We start from the raw sequence: 20478 nt of genomic DNA on the forward strand, positions 1-20478 counted from the left end.
CCGAGGGCGCCGTATAATCCAGCAGCGGAGGAAGACCCCGTCGATTTACGGATTCCCTCGCACAATGTCGAGGCAGCCGCGACAAGCCGGTGGTCGCGACGGCGGACGATAGCCCGACGACTACTTTTTAAGACAGTCCCGGAAGCTGCTGCCTTTCCGGACGAGCGCGTCCCTCGTTTTCTGCACACGTGACTTCTGCGCGCATCTTGAGCATTAAAGCCGAGAGATGGAGCGAAAAGAAGCTGGAAAGTGGAGCGGAGTGAGAGGAGGCCGCGGGTAAGTGGTATGATCCGCGGTTTAGTCAGGCGTTCTTTTCGAGCTTTCGTTTCGTACAGCTGTCGGGCCGGATGATCGTTGTGCTTCTACGCGATGAGTTGGATTCGTAATTTTAGATATGGAAGAATTTCTCTGCTTCTTCTTTTTTTTCGCTAAAACCATAGAATATTCGCTTGAAAAATGGACGCATAGAAGATCGTCTGCATAAGCGCAGCAACTTTGTGAAATTCTCTCGATTCACGCTCGTAAAAAGATGGATGCCCGAGCATTATGGGCATTTTGAAAAGAGAGTATTTCCCTCGTTATCTTTATGGCTTTCAGATTTTCCGTGCATTACCGCCCAGAGAGAGCGAGAGAGAGGAGATAAAGGGAGAAGAACTCGGTGAAAAAAGAGTCGAGTCAACGCACAGAGTAGCGCGTAACAATGCGCAGATTATTATATCTGACAAAGAGTAGGAGATGCAGGTTAATTTCAATGAGTTTCGTTGAAAACTTTCCTTTAAATTGATAACAAGCCATTTCTCCGGGCACCTTTGCGGCCAGTGGCACACGCAAGAGTTTGTTAGTTATTAAATCAGAAAAATCGATTCCCGCGGATAAGTAGCCACACAGAAAAAAGAGGGACAAGATAATGTGCTCGCGGCGAAGAAAGCGCGCGCGAGCGATCAGGAAAAAAAGCAAAGTAACGCAGGAGATAAGAACACAGGCCGCGCCAAGAGACGATGGGGAGCCGGAGCGAGAATGATAAAAAAAAATGAAGAAGAAGAGTATATAGCAGCGTCCCGCGCGAGGCGGCGGAAAGAAAAAGGAGCAGAGGGTTGTGTAGGTATAGGAAGCTCTTCCGAAAGTACGAGTACATTCCCCGCGAGTAGGAACTCGGAATTCCGAGGCGCGAAACACGAGCCTTTCAAAGACTTTTATCGGCGCGGAGGGGAAGAGAGTTCGCCGGAAGTGAAAGAATCGGGCAGCTCGCTCCCTTTGTGTGCTTCGCCGTCACCTGATCAGCCATTGTGATTTCTCGCGCGTCGAATGGAAAGTTCGCCGCGCCCCCCTTTTTTCGGACAGCAGTAACGCGGGGGAAACATTTTCATGTTAAACGCGCGCTCGCGAGCCGCTCTAACGTCCTATAATATACATAATGTGCTGAAGTTCAATGGGATTTATACGTGTGCGCCTTGAAGTTTCTCCGAAGAAGACTCTTTGCATTGGAAAGGATGTCGAACTAGTTTTGAGAATACATAAAGCCAGTCTTGCTCGGAATCATTTCAATGCTGGGCGAGATGATCGATCAGCAAAAAAGTGCGTGCTAAATTCTGAGAAAAAGAAATGGAATATTTTTACGACTGGGGGAGAGGCGTTAAAATTTTTTACCGTTCAAGACGCGGACTTATTACGCGCGCGACGTGTGCGAGAATAAACAGACCGATCCCCTGCGTAACTCGTTCTCATTCACGAGGTGTCAGTCGGGCGCTCGTAAAACGTTTCTCACCGGATAAAGAAGACGCCGGCGCTATCGCTCCTCGTCGTCGGCGAATGTAAAGAACGCGAGGCCAGACGCTTCGGACGATTTTAGCTGATTGGGAGAGCAAAGCGTGGCGTCACTATCAAGAGCGGGATTTAATTGCCCTGGACTCTTATCCGTCACGTCATGATAGCAGATGCATAATTTACGCATAAACGTACGTTCGTTCTCGAGACTGAGACATCCTAATTTCCAGGTGCATTTTTGAAGGTCTTCTAGACTGTCTTTCCTCATTTAAACGGCGGCAGCTTCATCCGCTCGAGTGAGGCTTCTCGGATTTCAAATTTACGAGAAGTCGCTTACCGCATTTAATTTTTCAGCTACCGCGAATGTACTCAAGGCAACCCTTAAAAATATTAACTGAAATGGAAATCTCTTTTAATTTTCATTTCGGGCCATGTGTAGCTTATCGTAGAATTATAACGGCCGCACATAATGGCGTCAAGATTGGAAAGGAAGAGAATGGCGTGTGAAAGCCGTGTTTTCAGGTTGTAAAGCAACGTCCCTCGAGTTTTCACATCTCCTCATCGATTCGATAATTCGGCCGAGGTTTCAAATGGACCGAGCAACGCGTTTTCTTTTCAATGATAGCCCGCAGGCGGCTCGTCTCTCCCGTCCCGCGGGACACGAGACGCGAGCAAAAGCAGCGGTAGCAGCAGCAGCAGTAAGCATCGGGGATATGATTCACGAAGCGTTAAATCCCATTTCGGTGCTTTCAGAGCCGGGCTCTCGAGCGCTAAAGCAGAAAAAGCGCCGACCATCTTTATCCTGTGTCTTGGCCCATTTCTTATCCTTATCCCTGCTTTCCGGCTCGATACGCGTTTTTCGCCCCACCCGTGCCATCTCTGCGTGTGTATATATGTGTGTGTGTATGCTTCGCACACATCCTACCATACGACAGATAATAAAGTAAGTGTCATTTCTTATTTTCGTGTTGCAGAGATTCACAAGACCCAGTCGAGCGGTAAGCCGAACAAGGACCAGAAGTACGTCGACATTTATCGCGAGAAGCCGATTAGGGTGTCCGTTAAGGTGCTAGTGCCTGTCCGAGAACATCCCAAGGTGAGTTGACGATGAGACGTATGTTTTACTTACCTCATTTTTATATCTGCGGATGATTTTTGCAAGTGGAGATATTGCCGCGTTTAGTTTTTTGTTTTCTTTTTGAGACGTATGACGAGGATTTTCCAGATAAAAATGATGAGATTGATCGTAACTTCGCGTTAAATACGAATAAAAATTGTTTCAATTATAATATTAGAAAAAAATTATAAAGATAAGTCTACAGTTTACAAAGAAGAAAGTAAGCTTCTTTTGATTAAGCCAAACATAACCTCAATTTAAAATAAAATCTAATCCCGCCAATATTGCAAGCGAAATCTGCCCGGAACCGCAGACTTTTCTGTCAGCTCTTGGCGTATTATCGGCTCCAAAATCCCAGCATTTCTTATACGCGCTTATCTCAAGCCCGGTCTTTTTCCCGCCGACCTCCGCCAGTTCGGTGTGTCCTATTAATTACCTCCGCAGCTAACAACGTTCAACGCTCGGCTCCAAAGCCTAAATTAAATAGGCTGTTGGTTACTACACGGCAACAGCAGTGGCGCCAGCTGAAGGTCGCTTTCGCCAATTACAGCGCGGAAAAGCCACCACGGATACGTAAACGAACTCTCACGCTACAGGCCCGTCGTGCCATCCTTTTTTTTTCTCCCTGCAAAGTTCATCGACGGCAGCACATGTATGTGTGGAAAGAAGTGCGTTTGTCCGACAAGTTCGACGCGCAAGAACATTCGACGTTTCGTAGCCCGGAAATCCCCGCGGCGCAGGTGCCTCTGAATGCGGAAAAGGTGGAGGAGATTCGCTTGTTTGCGAATGGACGCGAGGATTACAAGCTCTTGCCCTCCCCCTCTCGTTGGCTGTCTTCTTACGCGTTTGGCTTGTTGGGATACTTTCTCATGCATATTCAAACGGACCGGATGTTAGACACCAGCTGAATTTGAAATTTCCTCTAGTCCAATTGCGTTGATACTCCGATGTCTATATTTGCATGATTAGATTGGAAAATGTTTGAATCTGTGCTTCTGGTCAAATGCTTTTTTTCTGCGAAATTTCATTCAGTTTCAGCGTTTTTATCGCAAATTTAGAAGACATAGACGAAATTGAATCTCTTCGTTACGTTTCTTGTTTATTGAGATTAGATATTTTCAGCAGTGCTCTGGATATTTTAATAGAGAGTCGAACCTCGTCTTAAATAAACTCACTGCACAGGTGCAAAATCCAACAGCTTTTAGCATAGATGAACGATAGCGCAAAATTAGAAAAAAAAACGTGTTTCGACCCAGTTTAATGCAATATAAGCGAGAGTCGGAAATTAATAATTTTCCATAATGCATTCAGGACATTTATACACCTAAGAGCAACAGGGCTATTAAAAATTCTTAGAGAATACGAGCCTGCAGTAGCATTGAAATTTCACCATTTTCCCCAGCAGGTACTTTTGAATTTCTTGAATTTCGGCGCGTTTTTATTCTAGTTGAGCGAGCATTTTCGAGTCAAGGACGCGTCTGTTTGCGAGAATGGAAAAGTTTTTCACGGAAAATTAGCTTGCCGCTCCGGGGATAATATTCGAGTAAGTCATAACGGATGTGATGGAGGATAAGTCGGAAATTCTCTTTCAAACGCACACAGAAAACGAAGGAAATTCTCGCTCGTAAATAAGAAGAAAAACTGCGAATCGATATTTCCCCACACTCTTACTCACTCAGACTCCATCAGCACAGCCCTTTCGTCGCGCAGCACGGAATGTAAAAATTATTAAAGCTGTTTACTCGCTTTTTTCCTACCACACGCCGGAAGTCGCGAGAGAGCACTTTGAGAGAAAGAGGCTGCGGGGCGTCGCTAATTTTAATTTTTCTCGTGTCTCCGCGCGTCGCATTCGTCCAAGTTATTTATGGCCCCCTGGGGAATTTCCGCGGCCGGCCGCGAAAGAGTGGATTAGCATATTATGACAACGGCGGCGCAATTTCGGGACGCGCGCCGCATTAGCCCGCTGACGTACATGTGAGAGAGAGAGGGGGCAGAGAGAGGCAGAGAAAAATAAAAAAGGCTCCGGCGCTCGCTCGAGAAATTGCACCCGGAGCGTCATCATTCTCGCGCGCGAAAACTTTCTTCCTTCGGGAGAATAAACACGCGAGTGAGAGAGCTCGCATTAGTGTAACTCGCGACGCGGTTTAGATGCGCCGAGAGATTTATTTCCGTTGCTCGGCTCTGAACAAATTCTCCTTTCATTGTCGTCGTTGAAATTATTCTGTTGGTATTATACGTTCGTTGAATTTCTTTTTTTTTATTATGACACGTATATTTGACCGATCGCGCGTCGTCCCGTCAAATTTTCTTCGAAACTCTCCGAACTTAATTCCGCGTATAGAAGAGACAGAGAGAGGCTCACCCTAGACGTCCAGATATCAGGCTCAGCAAATTGATGAATCCGATAAGCCGGGATTCCTTTTTATTCATAGCCTCGCTCAAAGGCTCTGTTCCCTCTCCCTTGCAGCCCTCTTTCGTATCATCATTTAATACCCCCCGAGGTCGATCTATATGCATGCATAGAGAGGACTGTCTCGCGTATATTGCGCGTCCGCATAACCTACATCGCAACGCTGGGGTCCAGAGTATAGCGCTGTTATTTAACATAGTTGAAGGAAGATCCCGAAACGACCGACCGCTAAGTTTCCGACTTTGATTAATCGTCCTTGGCATTTAGCATGCAGTAGACAACAGGGCGAGGCTTTGGCTGCGTATAGTATAGGGCGAGCTGCGCCGATGATGATAGATCAACTAATCGCTCGGACGCTCGTCATCGTACTCGCCAGCGCTGCTGCTGCTGCTGTTCTTGTTGTCGTGCTTGTCGGATATGGACGCTTAGACTCCACCGTCCGCAGCCAATCCCGGTCCACTGGACACGCGTTACGAGTCCGTTGCGGCCTGTCGTTTGTTGCGTCACTCGATTGCTTATTCCCGTAGGCGTCTATCCTATTGCTGCACACCTCTGCTGACCCACAGCCCTTTTACCGTGATTTGCTTCGTGTCGAGTTTCTCTTGTTCGGTGTAGTTACAGCTGTTTGCTCCACGCAGTGGTGTCTCCGATTTTGTGTGTCCGTGCAGGAAAATGTGACGCCGAGAGACTCCTGCTGGTTGTAATTTGCGTGTTTCCAGAACCTCCTGGCGACAAAAACAAACTTGGACTGACTTCTCTCCGACAAAACTTTTTCCAAGCCAAGCTCTAGTTCCAACTCCTCCGAACAAAAGGGCTGTCTTTGCGGTAGAGCTTTCCCTCCTCCGACACACTGACCGTCTTCGGAGACGCCGGTGCAGTGTCAATCCTGGAGTGGGAATCCAGAGCAAAGCAGGACCGCTCAGCCGATAATATTGGGCATCGGGAAACCGCGGAAGCTCGCGCAGCATTGTGAACCGAGCCGTAAGTCGATAGATCGTCTCTCAGCCTACCCGTGTAGCAGCAGGCGTCAGTCGGATGGCTCGCTGGTGATTAGCGGTAATATGATTATCGTTTTGCAAGAGAGAGAGATAGACGAGGAGGAGCGAGCGAGCTATAGGCCACAGCCGCCGCTGGCTCTGTAGGTGGTGGCAGCGCTGGGATACGACTACTGGGTATAGCCGTTGCTGCTGCTCTCGCCCCTGTGATTAATGGGAGCACGCCGGAACTCTACGACGATTTCGAGCCTCTGGTTGGGTAAGAGAGACAGAGAGAAAGTCATATAGCCGCAGCATGTGCCGGCAGCCGCAACTATGGCGAGCTTGTAGCGGTGAGAGGATACACGCGTCGTACGTGCCATACATCTCGCTTTCTCTCTATCTGGCCGCCGCTGTGTATCTGTCTCCCTCGCTACGTGCTTCTCTCTCTTTCTCCCTCTCTTCCCTCTCGTTGGGATGTTTACGATACATACACTACGCAGCAGCATGTCAATGTTATTGTCGGTAAACACATCGCGTTGCGGATAGCCGCTAGTGGGTTGATCGATTTTTTTTTTTTTTTGAAAACGAAGTACATCGGCAAAGGATCATAATCTTCTTGAGATGTGACTGGGGTGCCTCGGAGAAACAATATCTGGAGACTCATACGCTTAATCCTTAGCCTGCGGATTAACTCGTATCAAATGTTTCAGAATACACACGAGAAGAATCCCTTCTGAATAAAATATCTACTGCAACACTCAATTTTGCACAGCAGAACATCTAGAGGGTAAATGATTGTGTCTCCGGCCAACTTTTTACAGACTTGTTCTTTCCATTTCAGCCATTCTCTCGATCTTGCTCTCCTCTCTCTCTCTCTCTCTCTCGACTGACACGCGTTGTGGATACCGAATTGGGTTACTTATGAAAGGAGATGATATGGCTCACGTGACCCGACTTCGGTAGAGCGCTGGAAATCCTTTTTTATCGAAGGGAGCTAAGACTTCGCGGAACTTTGAACATACGGTACAGAGAGGTCTTTGTTCGTATTTTGGCTTTTTCATTTATACTCGAGTCTTTCTCGTGAGAGAGAGAGAGAGAGAGAGAGAGAGAGAGAGAGAGAGCGAGAGAGAGAGAGAGAGAGAGAGAGAAAGAGAGAGAGAGAGATTTAATTGTTTTTTTTTATTGTTGTACATTGTGTTGTACATATACAATTATAGTATATTATAAAAAGAATAAAAAGTTTGTGTAAGGATGCTAGTGCGCGTGAAGAGTGTGAAATGGAATTAAGAGAGAGAGAGAGAGAGAGAGAGAGAGAGAGAGAGAGAGAGAGAGAGAGAGAGAGAAAGAATCCTTCCATTCGTATGTTTAGCGACAAAGTTTCCGGTCCAGAACTTCGCTTTTGAATCCGCTGCGGCTTTGAAATTACTTCATTCTTTGCAAATCAGAGCTGCGTGCACACTGTAGTTTTCTTTTTTCTTTGAAAAAAAAATTTTTTAAACATCATCAAAAACTGAAATCTGATGAAAATTTATCCTCGACCTCCCGCGTAGGCAAAAAGACCACGAACGCACAGGATGAAATTTCAGCATCAACCGATGCTTTTCACCCGCCCACGCACGACAAAGTTGGTTAGACCAACCGTCAATCATCATTGCGCGAAACAAGATATTCGTTTCACCGCTTGCAAGCGGCGATTTTAATCTCAGCGCCAGCGCATAAACAAGAGCGCAATCGGCGAAAATGTTAATTCCACGCATGAGGTGAACAGCGTCCGCCGAACGTTATACAGCCACACATGCGCATTTTTCGTTCAAAGGGGTGTATTCACAAGCGTCACCTTCGACCTGCGACCCCTGCCAGTAACAGACTGTCACGCAAAACATTCTCGCGCTTAATGGCCTGTGATCGAACTTTGCGGCCGGACGATCAGCCCGTGTGCCAAGCTCCGACAAAACGTCGGCTTGTGCATTTCAGCGCGTTGAATATAAAACAAGAGCTTTTTCCCTCCGGATGAGAGGGATGAGATTTGAAACGCCTCGTTGCGCTCGGCTATTTGTGGAAGGGAAATGAGTAGGGATTCTGATTACTGTGTAATGAAGTGCTCGTGTTTCGTCGAATTCGCGAACGTTGTAGTTGCGATCTTTTTTGTACGATTGTGCGTGTTTGTTTTTTAAAAGGGTATTTAAGGCTGTTAGGCGGCTTAAAATGTAAATGAAGTTTTATTCGAAACGTGTTTCAAGTTTAACCTGGATACTCCTCCCTGCATTCGCGCAGTTTTTCTTTCGCATGTCATTTCGCCTTCATCTCGCTTCTGTTTTGCATTTAGTAATCCTTTCTGATTTGTAGCTCCGTTCGTCGGAACTGCATTCAACGTTGGCGTTTTTTCCTCCCGGAAAACGCGTAAACCTCAGTCCCTTCGATCCACTTGAATTTTGATGCACGTATTTTTGGGATTTTGTGGCTTTAAATTTTTATTATTCATTTTGCCTGCGCAAACTTCGTACACGATTTAAATAAAAAACAGCTTATTTTTTCGAGCGCGCGTGTTTTTTTGCCGAATAATAACAGGTGATTTAAGAGCCGATGAATAAAAGCTGCGGAGATTTGTTTTTGAAAATATTCTATTTTACGAAAAACAATACTCTCCGACGCGCGAACCCGGAAAATCGTTTGGTCATATAAAGTGGTTACTCATGTCAAAAATATGTATTAAAAACTTATCGGTATCCACGATTTTATTTTCATGCCCCTGACCTACTGCCGCGGCTATTGTGTTTGCAAAATCAATTTTGAAACGTCACGCAACGTGCATCAGGATTTCGGCGAGATATCTATTTTAAAAATCATTGCCAAGAAATGATTGATCGCGGATAATTTCACCGCTTTTTTGAAATTCGACGGATATTGCAATTAAAAAAATTCATCGATTCCCCCAACAATTTTGCATCGTCACTATCGTTTCCCAAAATCAAGTAATCTCGAGATTCGTGGAAAGTCACGTTTCCGAGCGTTCAATAACCGATCGCGGTTCTCGCAACTTTTGCTCAGCCATTAATAATCCAATTATTGCTACACAATTCATCATGTCGAAATTAGATCGAAGGCAATACGTTACACGCCCTATCCCGCAACGTGCGCGGGGAAGACGCGAAAAATAGAGGCTGCTTAATCCTCCATGCACGTCGCTGATCGACGCGATGTGGCAGACGAAATAGAGATTGTACAGCGAACGAGAGGCAAGAATGTGGGGCGATTGGATACAGTAGATAGGAGGAAACGATGCAGGCCAAACGACGGGCGACGAAGAAATGGGGAAATCGCATGAGAGGCGGTTAGTCCTGACCACGTGCGACAAAGGAAAGGAGTGGTATTAAACGGCAGACGGGCAATGTTTGAAGCAAACGAATAAAAAGAAAGTAAATATGAGTAACGAACCAAGTGCGTGAGAAAAGACGTACATCTCTGGGTCAAATAAGGACGTGTAAAGGAAATGAAAAGTAAGAGACTAAAAGAAAATGGAAAGGTATACACAAGGTGGCTCGAGAAGAAAATAAAAAAGAAAAAACGTAAATGAATAAAGCCGCGAATTAAGTTGCGGAGCAATTTGACCTACAACAGAGTACGTATAAACTCTGAAGAAAAGTGCAGATGAAAAGTTTAACGAAATCATAAAGTAGACCCGAAAAAGGAGCGTCGGCCAGATTGCCGGATTATCGGACCCAAAATGATGGCAATTACAAAAAGGCTGCGGTTATTGAACGATTCCCGTGCAAGGAAAGCTCCGAGGAATACGCCAAATCGAACGGGCGCGAACGCAACCGTGGTCGGGGAAATATTGGTTGGCTTCTATAGCCGAATGAGGCGTTCGAATGAAAGTCCGCCATAGTGTCCTGTATCAGAGAGAGAGAGAGAGAGAGAGAGAGGGAGAGAGAGAGAGAGAGAGAGAGAGAGAGAGAGAGAGAGATTTATATGTTTTTATTGTTGTACATTATGTTGTACATATTTAAATATAGTAAAATACAGATAAAATCAACAATTGTTGTGTAAAAAGTGATAGTGTGAAGAGTAAATGGAATGAGGTGAAATGAGATGGATGGGTGTGTATGTTTGTGTCATGTTTGCCTGTTTTCCAATTTAAAGAAGTATGATTTAGCTGTTTGTTTAAAGTGTGATATGGATAGTGTGTTGCGAAGGTGAGATGGTAGACTATTCCAGAGACAGGAAGCACTGATGAAAAATGAGTTCTTCAGCGTCTCCGTTCTGAAGGACGGGATGTCCAGGGGGGTCACCTCACCCCTTACAGGCCTGAGCGCGACGTGGAAATCAAAATAGGCTAATAGGTAGATAGGTACGGAGGTGTTGAACATTTTCCTTAGAAAACAGGGAGAGAGAGAGCTCTCTAAATCTGTTCGAGTGATTTTTTCACTCTAAAAAAAGAGTAGTTCATAGAATTACTCGCCTTCGAGTGAAAACTATGAAGTCCCTATCTATAGGTTACTCGTTGTAAAGTGATTTCTATTGTCTTTGTTCGATCACTCTTTCAAGAGTAAGTCACTTGATAAGGAGCCCTCTCTTCGTCAACACGTGCTTCGTTAGAAAATGTGCAAAAGTGTTTGTTGCAGTATTTTTAACAATATAGGATGTCGACAATGATATCAAAGTTGCCTGAGGTGAGATGAAAATATATATTTACGATTCGTATGTACATACATATATGTGTATACGTATGCAATGTGCATGTATACTTGCATACATATAAAGAAGTTAGGTTAGGACGTTAACAATAATAACAAATACTTTGAGTTTTTAGGAAACTTTAGATGCGTGTGATGCTCTAGACTCCAACATTTTTTATCATCTCGAATGTAATTGCAATACCTAACCTCAACCATAACCTGCAAATCAGCGGAAAGCTTAGAGTGATTTATCACTGGTTTAGAATGATTTTTCACTCTAAGAGAGAGAGAGAGAGAGAGAGAGAGAGAGAGAGAGAGAGAGAGAACATTCTTTTTATTTTGCGCGCGCGCTCAGCTGCCCCGGTACAGTAAAGGCACTTGTTTGTAGATTCTTTTCGCGCTCCGCAATTACCCGGACTTACATAAAGAATATTAAATTACCTCGCGTTGCAGCGCGAGTTTGCAATCGACTTTCTCTCGAACTCTCGGATTCGTTGGTAGAGAGGAAAGCGGCTAGAGAGAGGGGGGGGGGGAAGCTTGCTCGCAGCCGCCGCGCTAAAGAATTTGAATAAACGCGCGCTTTTTCATTACTTTTTGAACGAGTTACTTAGTCGACTTACAAAGGAGGGATTAGCACTAATGCGACTGATTAAATAACGGCCCTCCTTTTTGCCGCCGGAGTCTCGTCGTGTACCGAGCGAGCTTTGTAACTCTCAATCCACCAGCAAACGGAAGCTTCTTTCCCACTGATTATTAGAAAAGCTCTTTGGCTGGGCAACTATATGGAAATTCCGAGAATTCGAATTGATAGAATCGAAGATGGATCGCTGTGAGAATCATTGGTACACTCACTCCATTCTCGTACAAGGTTCCGGAAAAAAGAAGTGGATCGTCTACTCGGTCGAGTGCAAGTCCGCCTTTTCCTCGCGGTTCTTACCTTCTCTCGATCGCGACAGAGCTAAATACCATTCATTTTGTCGGGACTTTCCTAAATCAAATGTTTTCCTCCTGCCGCGAGTCTCGAGCCTCTTGGCCGCGTACGTCGAAGCGAAGTAGTAGCATCAGTGGCAGTCTTCGGGAGCTTTTCCGCCGTAGCGGCACTTCGAGAGAGAGAGAGGAGCGAGATTTATCGAGTTTGAGATCCGGATTTCGCGGCTGAAAAGAAACCTATACCCACGTCTCTCAGGTCCGTGGGTAATTTGAAATCGAACGAGAAATGGTCCGGCGTCTGGCGGAAAAGCTTAATTCGTCTCACGCGAGAACTGGTCACGTCTACTCTGCCTCTCGGAGCTTTGCTTCTTATACCTGAGAAGTTCAAGATTTTATATAGAGTTTTTTGGGGCAAGAGGGAATTGGACGATGGATAAAAGTTATGAATATCGCGTATATTATACAAAACTTGCGCGAAACGTATAAGTTCGACACCGAGATTGCTATCCCGATATGGGGAAGAAACAGAGACTGTTGTAAATCAGTTTTGAACGTTGGGATTGCGACTGCGAGAAGGTGTCGCTAACTTGTATATCCGCTGCAGCGCAGCACGACTAAGTCTATTTTCTTTCGCGGTGAGCCCATTTTCACTCGATAAGGAGTAAATCAAATTGCTCGAGTCTCTATACCCACGTCGCTATCTCTCTTCTTCCCACGTGCACTGTCGAAACTTCAAAGCTATTTACGACTCGTGATTTACCGGGCCGCGCTACTGCTTTTCGATACTCCGAGGCGGCGTTGTGCGAGCCTTGCTCTTGAGCTCTCCCTCCGAGAACCCTCGTGCCTCTAGCGTGAAATGACTAATTCCATCCGCGCTGCATATACACCAGCGACGGCAAATTCCTCGGGCCGAGACTGGCTCGCGTGCCATTTTGAAGGCTCTCATTGTCCATTAGGAAACGCTGCAGTACACACAATGAGCTTGGAAGAGGCTGTGTATAGCACAGTTAATCTGTTAATACGGTTCTGTTGAATAATCGAAAAACTTTGGAATAACATGCAATTCGATAAAATGTCAAATATGACTTTTACATATAAAGCCGCATAAAGAGGAATTTCGAGAAGCTTTTAAGAATTCATAGATACAAAGAGCAACCCGACGCAACCACGCGCTTGCGTCTCCCCTGCATTTTTCAATAAATTCTTTCAAATTTCTTAAGAACCTCGGGAGTAATCGATGTAATAAATTTTCCTTGCAGCTGCCAAGCTATACAGCGATTCTGTGCGGCATTCATTTTGCTTTCAAGAATATTGAGCTATACCTCGCTCTTTTCTCAGCTGGCTTATAAAGTTTTATCGAGTTTCCAGTGACGTGATTCTTAGAATTCAGACAGAGGCTCTCCTGGCTTGATAAACTTTTTAACGGAATGACGGTTGATACACGTGTGCGAGTTCATTTTGGTTTCCATGCAAAAGTGCGCTTTCATTAGTACAGAGTAAAAGAGGAAAAAAACGAAACAATGTTGTTGCTTTTAAATTGTTTACTCGACTGCGCAAAGAATAGAAGTATTTGATTTTAATTGAATTTTTTCAATCGTGAAGCTCAAGCTGCATTCGCTGTCGGTTATCGAATGAACGAAATGTAAAAGTCACAGCGCAAAAAATATAATAATACCGCTGCGGGAACTACATTCTTGAAAAGCTCAAATTACCTCTACGAATGTAAATACACACGCGGAGCTCGTTACAGAGCAACGCCACTGATATAGCCGTATGCGTGCGGTTCCCCTCAGGGAAGCGCACACATAGCGCAAAATGATGCATGACAAATCAGTGGAAGCTCCGGCGGTAAACCAAACACACCGTATAGCCTGATTATCAATCGTGAAAATCCGCCTCAGCCTGTCGTTTATGAGCATCGGCCTGCACGCACGGCGTTATTTCATTTGTCTTCCGTTCAATTTGATAAGCGAAACCGCAGGGAAACAATCCCGAGCATTGTTATCGACGTTATTATTTTCTGTCGCGATAAAAGTGATGAATACAAAATTGTATATGATAATTCAAATTTGTGGGACCGTATGCGCTATCTTTTTTTTTATTATTTGTTTGAATTCGCGATACAATCGTGTATAGCGTGATCAAAGTAGATGTGGCATCAAAGGTGTGTATTTCAGTGTAAGTAGTAAGAGTCGGCCTTCGGTCGGACGTTCGGGATAATTCTATTGTATCTTATTTTCACAAAGTACAATTAATTGAAACTGTTCGCTGTGAACGGAGCCCCAGAACCCACTTTATCAAGACATCCAGTGCGTGTGCGAGATCGATAATACAGACAAAATATATCGGAACTATCCTCTTGGCGGAAAGCCGATAGCCCACTCGAAACTTTGCAGTATCCCAAGACGTATAAATATTCCAAGTTTCCAGCTTTAATCAAGCCCTCGGCTTCGAAAATACAGCTGCGCACAGACCTCCCGCCTAGGTATAACCTCTCTAAAATAACGAAGAGCTGTAGGGGAAAGGTAGTCGGGAGAGAATACTAGTCTCGTCAGTTTGTCGCGTAATGCCGCATGTCAACGCGACTCTATACTCTACGAACTCCGTCGCAGTCGTCGTCTAGCCCCGCCGACATGAGCGCGCAGTTGTAGCGCAGTTCCTTTGTGAAAGCCACTCGGCTAAGAGGCAGTAGACGCGAAATGAGAGCAAGAGCGCCGTAACAGAGTCGCGCGCGAGGCAGTAGTAGCCAATTTAGCCGTTCTGCCATATTTACGAGTCTCGTTCGGACGATTTGGGCTCCGCGGCTATAGCCTCCGGATCGACAGATGCTTTACTACTACGTCTGCGTGTGTGTTTACGTGTGCATGTATACGCGAGAGCAACGGTTTACAGTCGAAATCGAGTCGCTGGGGGGCTTTACGAGGCTGCGGAAGCCAGTTCGTTGTTGTGATTGGGAAAGCGTTTGGCTGCTAGCTGTTCCCCTCTCCTGGAAAGTGGAGGGGCGCGAACCCGCCGCCAGTTGTTTATCGCGTAATGAACTGCTTGCTGATGTAAGACGACTTCCCATCAATTCGTGATAAGCTCGCGCGGAGTTTAGTGTCGGCAGTTTTGCACCCTTGTCGGTGAGACGTGTTTTATGGACGCGATTTTCGTGAATGTCGACGATAAAAGTTCGAGGATTCTTATACGTGACTGATCTAGCCCTGTTTTTCTCTTTCTATTTGGCTGCTGACAAATTGGATTGTTTCGGCCTGCGGGGAATCGGATTATTAGTGGGATATCGTATTTAATCGAATAACAATTTAACGTCGTTTGTTGCTTGTGTAGCTCCGCGCAACCAGATGCTCGATACCGCGATAAAAATTTATCACCGTATCGCAATGATTTCCGATACATCAGAGCAATAAAAAAAATACTCTCAATTTGATTCAATTTTTTACGACACTTCTTACTGCTGCGGACAATAACGAAGGACAGCTATGAAATCAAACGCGTTTATTTCCATCATACGTTTTCCGGAAGAAAAGTCATTACACGTATTCCCGGTTGAATAAAGAGGTTCTGACGATCGTCACGGTTCATATATGCCTTCCGTACAACGCCATTGGGGATTTCACCGAGCGACCTCTAACGAACTCGTGTTTTCAAATTTCTGCCGATGACAGTGCGGCGACGTCGTGCCCTGCGCTGTGACACTGACACTTAATTCTCCGACTGTCCATACGTCACGGAGATGATACGATTCGGTCACTGTGTGCCCTACTGGTCATAACGTGTCCGAGGCTCGGCTCAAAGGAAAAATCTTGTAATCAAAGAGGACAGTTATTCGGTTATACCTGGTTTCCTTCGTCTGCTCTTCAAACTGGCGAATGTAGGCCATTTTCCGTTTTCAAACGTCCGATCTACCATTCCAATCCCACTTTTTATTTCATGACGTCCCGTCTCTAATAAAGAAAAATAACGTTTTCATAATTAAAATCATAACACACATACACCTTCCTTATTTATGATAATTCTCGAGTGAGCACAACGCGCGGAGACGAAGTGATGAAAAACTCAGCGCATCATTTATATAGAGTGTCCGCCGCGCGCGCGGCCGACTTTTTAAAAACCCCTTCAAAGGATGAAATTATGTTGACGTTGCACGTATTCTAGAAGCGCAGCTAAAATGCAGTAACCAGTTGCGCGACTTTCGCGAAAGATTTAAAAATTAATGCGAATAACAACTGCCGCGCTGCAAGCTTCATTAAAATTCCTCGGCGCGCAAGCATTTATTTCCACGCCCTCGAGTCTCGGACCGCGCGTGATTCGTCCGCTGAGAGTAACCTTAAAAACTCGGCCTACCAGCTTGTGCTGTTTCTATAGGATTTTTTTTTCAAAAATGAAACTTCATAAAAGTCCGTCAAAATAGACACATTATTTTTACCCCGTAATAAGAAAATATACGCATACGTCGCCCGGCGCGCGAGTACAACTTTTCTAATCATAACAGACAATGCCGAAATACGAAGCGAAACCGACGAAACATTCATGCATGTGTGCGAAAGAGTCGGCGCAAGTTTTGGCCTCTCTCGCGACGTTCGCGCAAGTATTTAACTTTCCGTGAGCGCGCGCGGGCGGATGATGTTCGAGAGGACTTAAAAGTGGGTCTATCTGGAAGAGACGAGGGGAAATGGGATATTTCGTCAGAGAGAGTGAGCCGCGCGTACGTATAGCAATTCGCGGACTCACGCATCGCCGAAAAAAAAGTCGGTGCGCGCAAAACGGTGACTTGTAATTTTCTTTCAGCTGGCGCGCCTGCAGGACCCATAATTGCGCTGAAGCCTGAAAATAGAAAAAGGGAGAAAAAAGTCGTCCGGTTAATTATAAATGGTTGGCGGAGCCGAGGTCTAGACGAGAGAGCTAGCTTTAAGCACACACACGTGCGCTGCTGCAGCGAGAGCAAAGTGCAGTGTGCCTCGAAGGATCAAGGAGTAACTAGTTCGCTATTTCGCTTCTTTTTTCGAGGGCGCGTTAAAGGGAAGCTATCAGTCGCGTAACAAACTTGTCTTGTTAGTTGGCGAGTCGTACAGTCTGGGGGCGCGATCATGTATTCTTTTTTGCCGGACTTGGCCTAATTAGTCTTGTAAACTATGACGTTGTAAAAGAGACTTGTTTGCCCGAGGGGTCGAGTGAAATTTTCTTTGTTTCGGTTTGCTTACGAGTGCGCCTTCATTGATTACAAGTTTTGTTGGTTTTTCGAAGCATCTGGAGAAGAGCTTGAGTGTATTTTTGGAAGAAATTTTGTCATTGCAGTTTTCATAAGTAAAATTTAATTTAAATTCCGGGTTTCGGGAGAGATAGGTTTTTTATAAAGCCGGTCGAAAAGGTATGCTCCGACATAAAACTTTTTTCATAAAAAAAAGCTTTTTAGTGCTTGAAGTTGAGAAGCAGCACTTTTTGGGGAAATTAACAGTCTGAGTTGCTGGCTCAAACGCGCGGGTTAGTTTACTTTTATTATAAAATGCAAACGCGAAAAAATGTAAAGTCTGCCTTCCGTCGGAATTTTCCATCCCGGATGATCATAACTCCGGTAGACATAATCAAGTTACTGAAAAAAATGTTGTTTCGATTTCTGCGCGCTCGTTTGCGTAATTTGATTCTGCTATTAGATTATAGACGAAAGCCCTTGCGTTGTGGGTCGGTGGGATTATCGAATTTTCTGAGAAATAAAAATGTTGCATATGCGATTTCTAAAGCCCTGTATCTTTTTTTTAACGACGTTAAATCTTTCAAAGTCATGTCCCGAGTGCATCAGCATCATCCGCAGCTAAAATCGGAAGGCCGTTCGATTTCAAAATCCTCTAACGAGCATGCGTTTACGGTATGTTCGCGGTACCGACTCTCGATTCAGCGTCCATTTGGCCAAGCAAGCTGCTACTGGGTCAGAGATCCGATTATATCCCGGACTAATGCGTCTACACTGCCCACAAAAGACACTTATATCCTCTGGTGCAAAACCTGGTAAAGCTTCATTTCGAATCGACAGATTATCTTACAAATAGTCTACTTACGCGAACAATGCATCAACGCAGCGTATGCGACTACGAGATTTTTGGTATTGTACTCGATGCTAACGCGGTGATGCGCTGTGATTCACGTTTAATTAGATGCGCGGCTTAATCCGGTAATTTTATAGATATACGCGGTATCCTCTCCCGCACTTTGTTGAATATGGATGTATATCTGCGGGGGATTCGCGCAGCGTGTTTGCATTTAATTCGAGCAATGCAATTAGTGCGCGCGCTTGTGTGAAAGGTTTATTGAGATTGGCCTTATTTTTAAAGCCGAGGCATAATGCGGCCTGCGCGCGGTGTTGACTAACGAGCGGGACGTTTTATTGAGCGCTCGTGCGTGCAGTCACTGATAAAGGCTTTTAATGAATAATGACGCCTATAGAATATTATATGGAGCCGCGGAATATATAACGTTTTAATTTTGGGAATAATTTCTGCAGCGGACCAGCGCGCGTCGCATGGAGAGAATTTTATTGTTGTGTACTATGAATATTAAGCTGTATGTGGATTTATATATCGCAATTAATAAAAAAAAATCAATGGACAAACTTTATTTAGAGAAAAAAACTAATACTCCCGAACTAAAAATAATAGTTGATACCGTATCCATAGAACATCGACGACAAAATCACAAAAACTTGATTTGAAAAAAAGTCCCCCGACACATTTTATTGAATTAAAAGGAAAACTTTTCTCGTTTACGCGTATGTGGAACACAGTGCGAGCTGCGGCTGCTGGTTCCATTCGCGGCGAGGATCGCACCCCGCCGAGCGCAAGCCCCTACTCGAGGGAAATCTGCATTAATTGTTGATTGACGTATTTTCCCTATGCAAACCGTTGTGTGCGCAAGGCGAGTCGTTATTTCGCGCAAAATACACAAGTTTCCGCCACGGATATCGCACGCCACTGCGGGACACAAGACGAGAACAGATGCGAGCGCGCGGATGCATATGGAGAGAGAGAGAGAGAGCTAGGCAACTGCTGTGTTGTGTCTGCTTCTTTTTTTTTGTCTCTATTATTGTTTTCCGGCTTCCGCAAAGCCCTTGAGATCGGCGCCGTCGCATTGGCACGTATTTTTTAATGGTCGTCGACGGGTTTTTCCCTCTCGTTTGCTTCCGGGGACGAACGTTTTTTTATCGTCGTGTGTCTTTGATATCGTGACGTGGTACAGTAAAGATTGGATTCCCACAATTGACGCTGTCGAGGCGAGCTTTTTTTAATTATGAATCTGTTCGCGGGAAACTGGATTGTTTGAAGTAGTCTTTGTCGCCAAGCGAAGAGGCGGATTTTGTTTGTTTTCGAGATCCTAGTTGGAGTACTTCTCTCTCTCTCTCTCTCTCTCTCTCTCTCTCTCTCTCTCTCTCTCTCTCTCTCTCTCTCTCTCACGGACATGACCTTATCACGGTCACTCTCGACGTACAGATTCCACGATACGTACCTAACACATACTCTTACAGAAACTTTAAAGGAATCAGCGCCGAGAAGCTAAGGGACTTTCTTAGAGTATGTGATTGGTCATCCCTTACCTCTTCATCACTCGACGAATGCATATCCACACTTAACGCTAACCTCACTAATGCCATCAATCATCTCGCCCCATTACGGACTGTGACACCAAGAAGACAACGTCACCCGTGGTTCACCACGGCTCTTCGTGACCTTGTATCTGAGAGAGATAGACTTTACAGGCGTTTCAGGGACTCCAGGCTCGATTCGGATCTCCGCATATATAGGCTAGCTAGAGACAATGCTCACAAACAAGTCGAGGAAGCCAAGCTGAATTATTACTATTCACGCCTGTCAACTTTGACTGATGTTGCCGAGATCTGGAAAGAGCTGGAGAAACTTGGAATTTCTGCCACCAAGGCCCCTTCACTATTTCGTTTTAGCACAGATGAACTCAACAAGCATTTCAGCTCGATCTCCAATGATCCGTTAGCTCCTGCTGTTGAGGATTATCTCCTCACCCTGGAAAGTCTTGACCTCCCGGAGCGTTTCGAGTTCAGCACTTCGACACTCAGGCCAGGGGAAGCGACGGAATCCCTCAGGTTGTCATCTCAAAAGTATTGCCACTTCTCGCTCCCCTACTAAGTCATATTTTCATCCTGTCTCTGAGCGAACCCTGTTTCCCATCTGCCAGGAAATTGTCGCTTGTGCGTGCACTCAACAAAGTCAGTTCACCAACAGCCCTGACTGACTACCGTCCGATTTCACTTCTCTGCTTTCTCTCCAAGCCCCTGGAGTGGCTGGTACACAGGCAAGTCTCACAATACCTTGAATCAAGACTCTTACTAGACAACTTTCAAACAGGCTTCCGCACTGGCCACAGCACTCAGTCTGGCCTAATTAAGCTAACTGATGATGTCAGGGTCGGGATAAACAAAAAGAAAGTGACACTTCCCCTCCTCTTTGACTTTAGCAAGGCGTTTGACACTGTATGTCACGTCCGGCTCCTGAGAAAGCTATCCACCTTCGTCTTCTCTAAGCAGGTCATCCGCTGGTTTGCTTCCTATCTCGCTAGGAGAGAGCAGGCCGTCGTTATTGACAA

At 45.3% G+C, this 20478-nt stretch overlaps 1 protein-coding gene across 12 annotated transcripts in view; it reads left to right on the plus strand.

Annotated features, from left to right (window-relative positions):
- LOC100118435 (KH domain-containing, RNA-binding, signal transduction-associated protein 2) overlaps positions 1-20478 on the plus strand; it is a 102079-nt gene that overhangs the window by 60484 nt on the left and 21117 nt on the right. For all 12 annotated transcript variants that reach the window (XR_004226422.2, XM_008207505.4, XM_032596122.1 and 9 more), the window contains one exon: positions 2739-2860. Coding sequence is in view for 11 of the 12 variants with exons in the window: in XM_008207505.4 (XP_008205727.1) it covers positions 2739-2860 (122 nt within the window). In the remaining variant the exon portion in view is untranslated. The remainder of the gene's footprint in view (positions 1-2738; positions 2861-20478) is intronic.

The sequence above is a fragment of the Nasonia vitripennis genome, chromosome 1 (assembly GCF_009193385.2).
Source record: "Nasonia vitripennis strain AsymCx chromosome 1, Nvit_psr_1.1, whole genome shotgun sequence".
In the NCBI taxonomy this organism is placed as follows: Eukaryota; Metazoa; Arthropoda; class Insecta; order Hymenoptera; family Pteromalidae; genus Nasonia; species Nasonia vitripennis.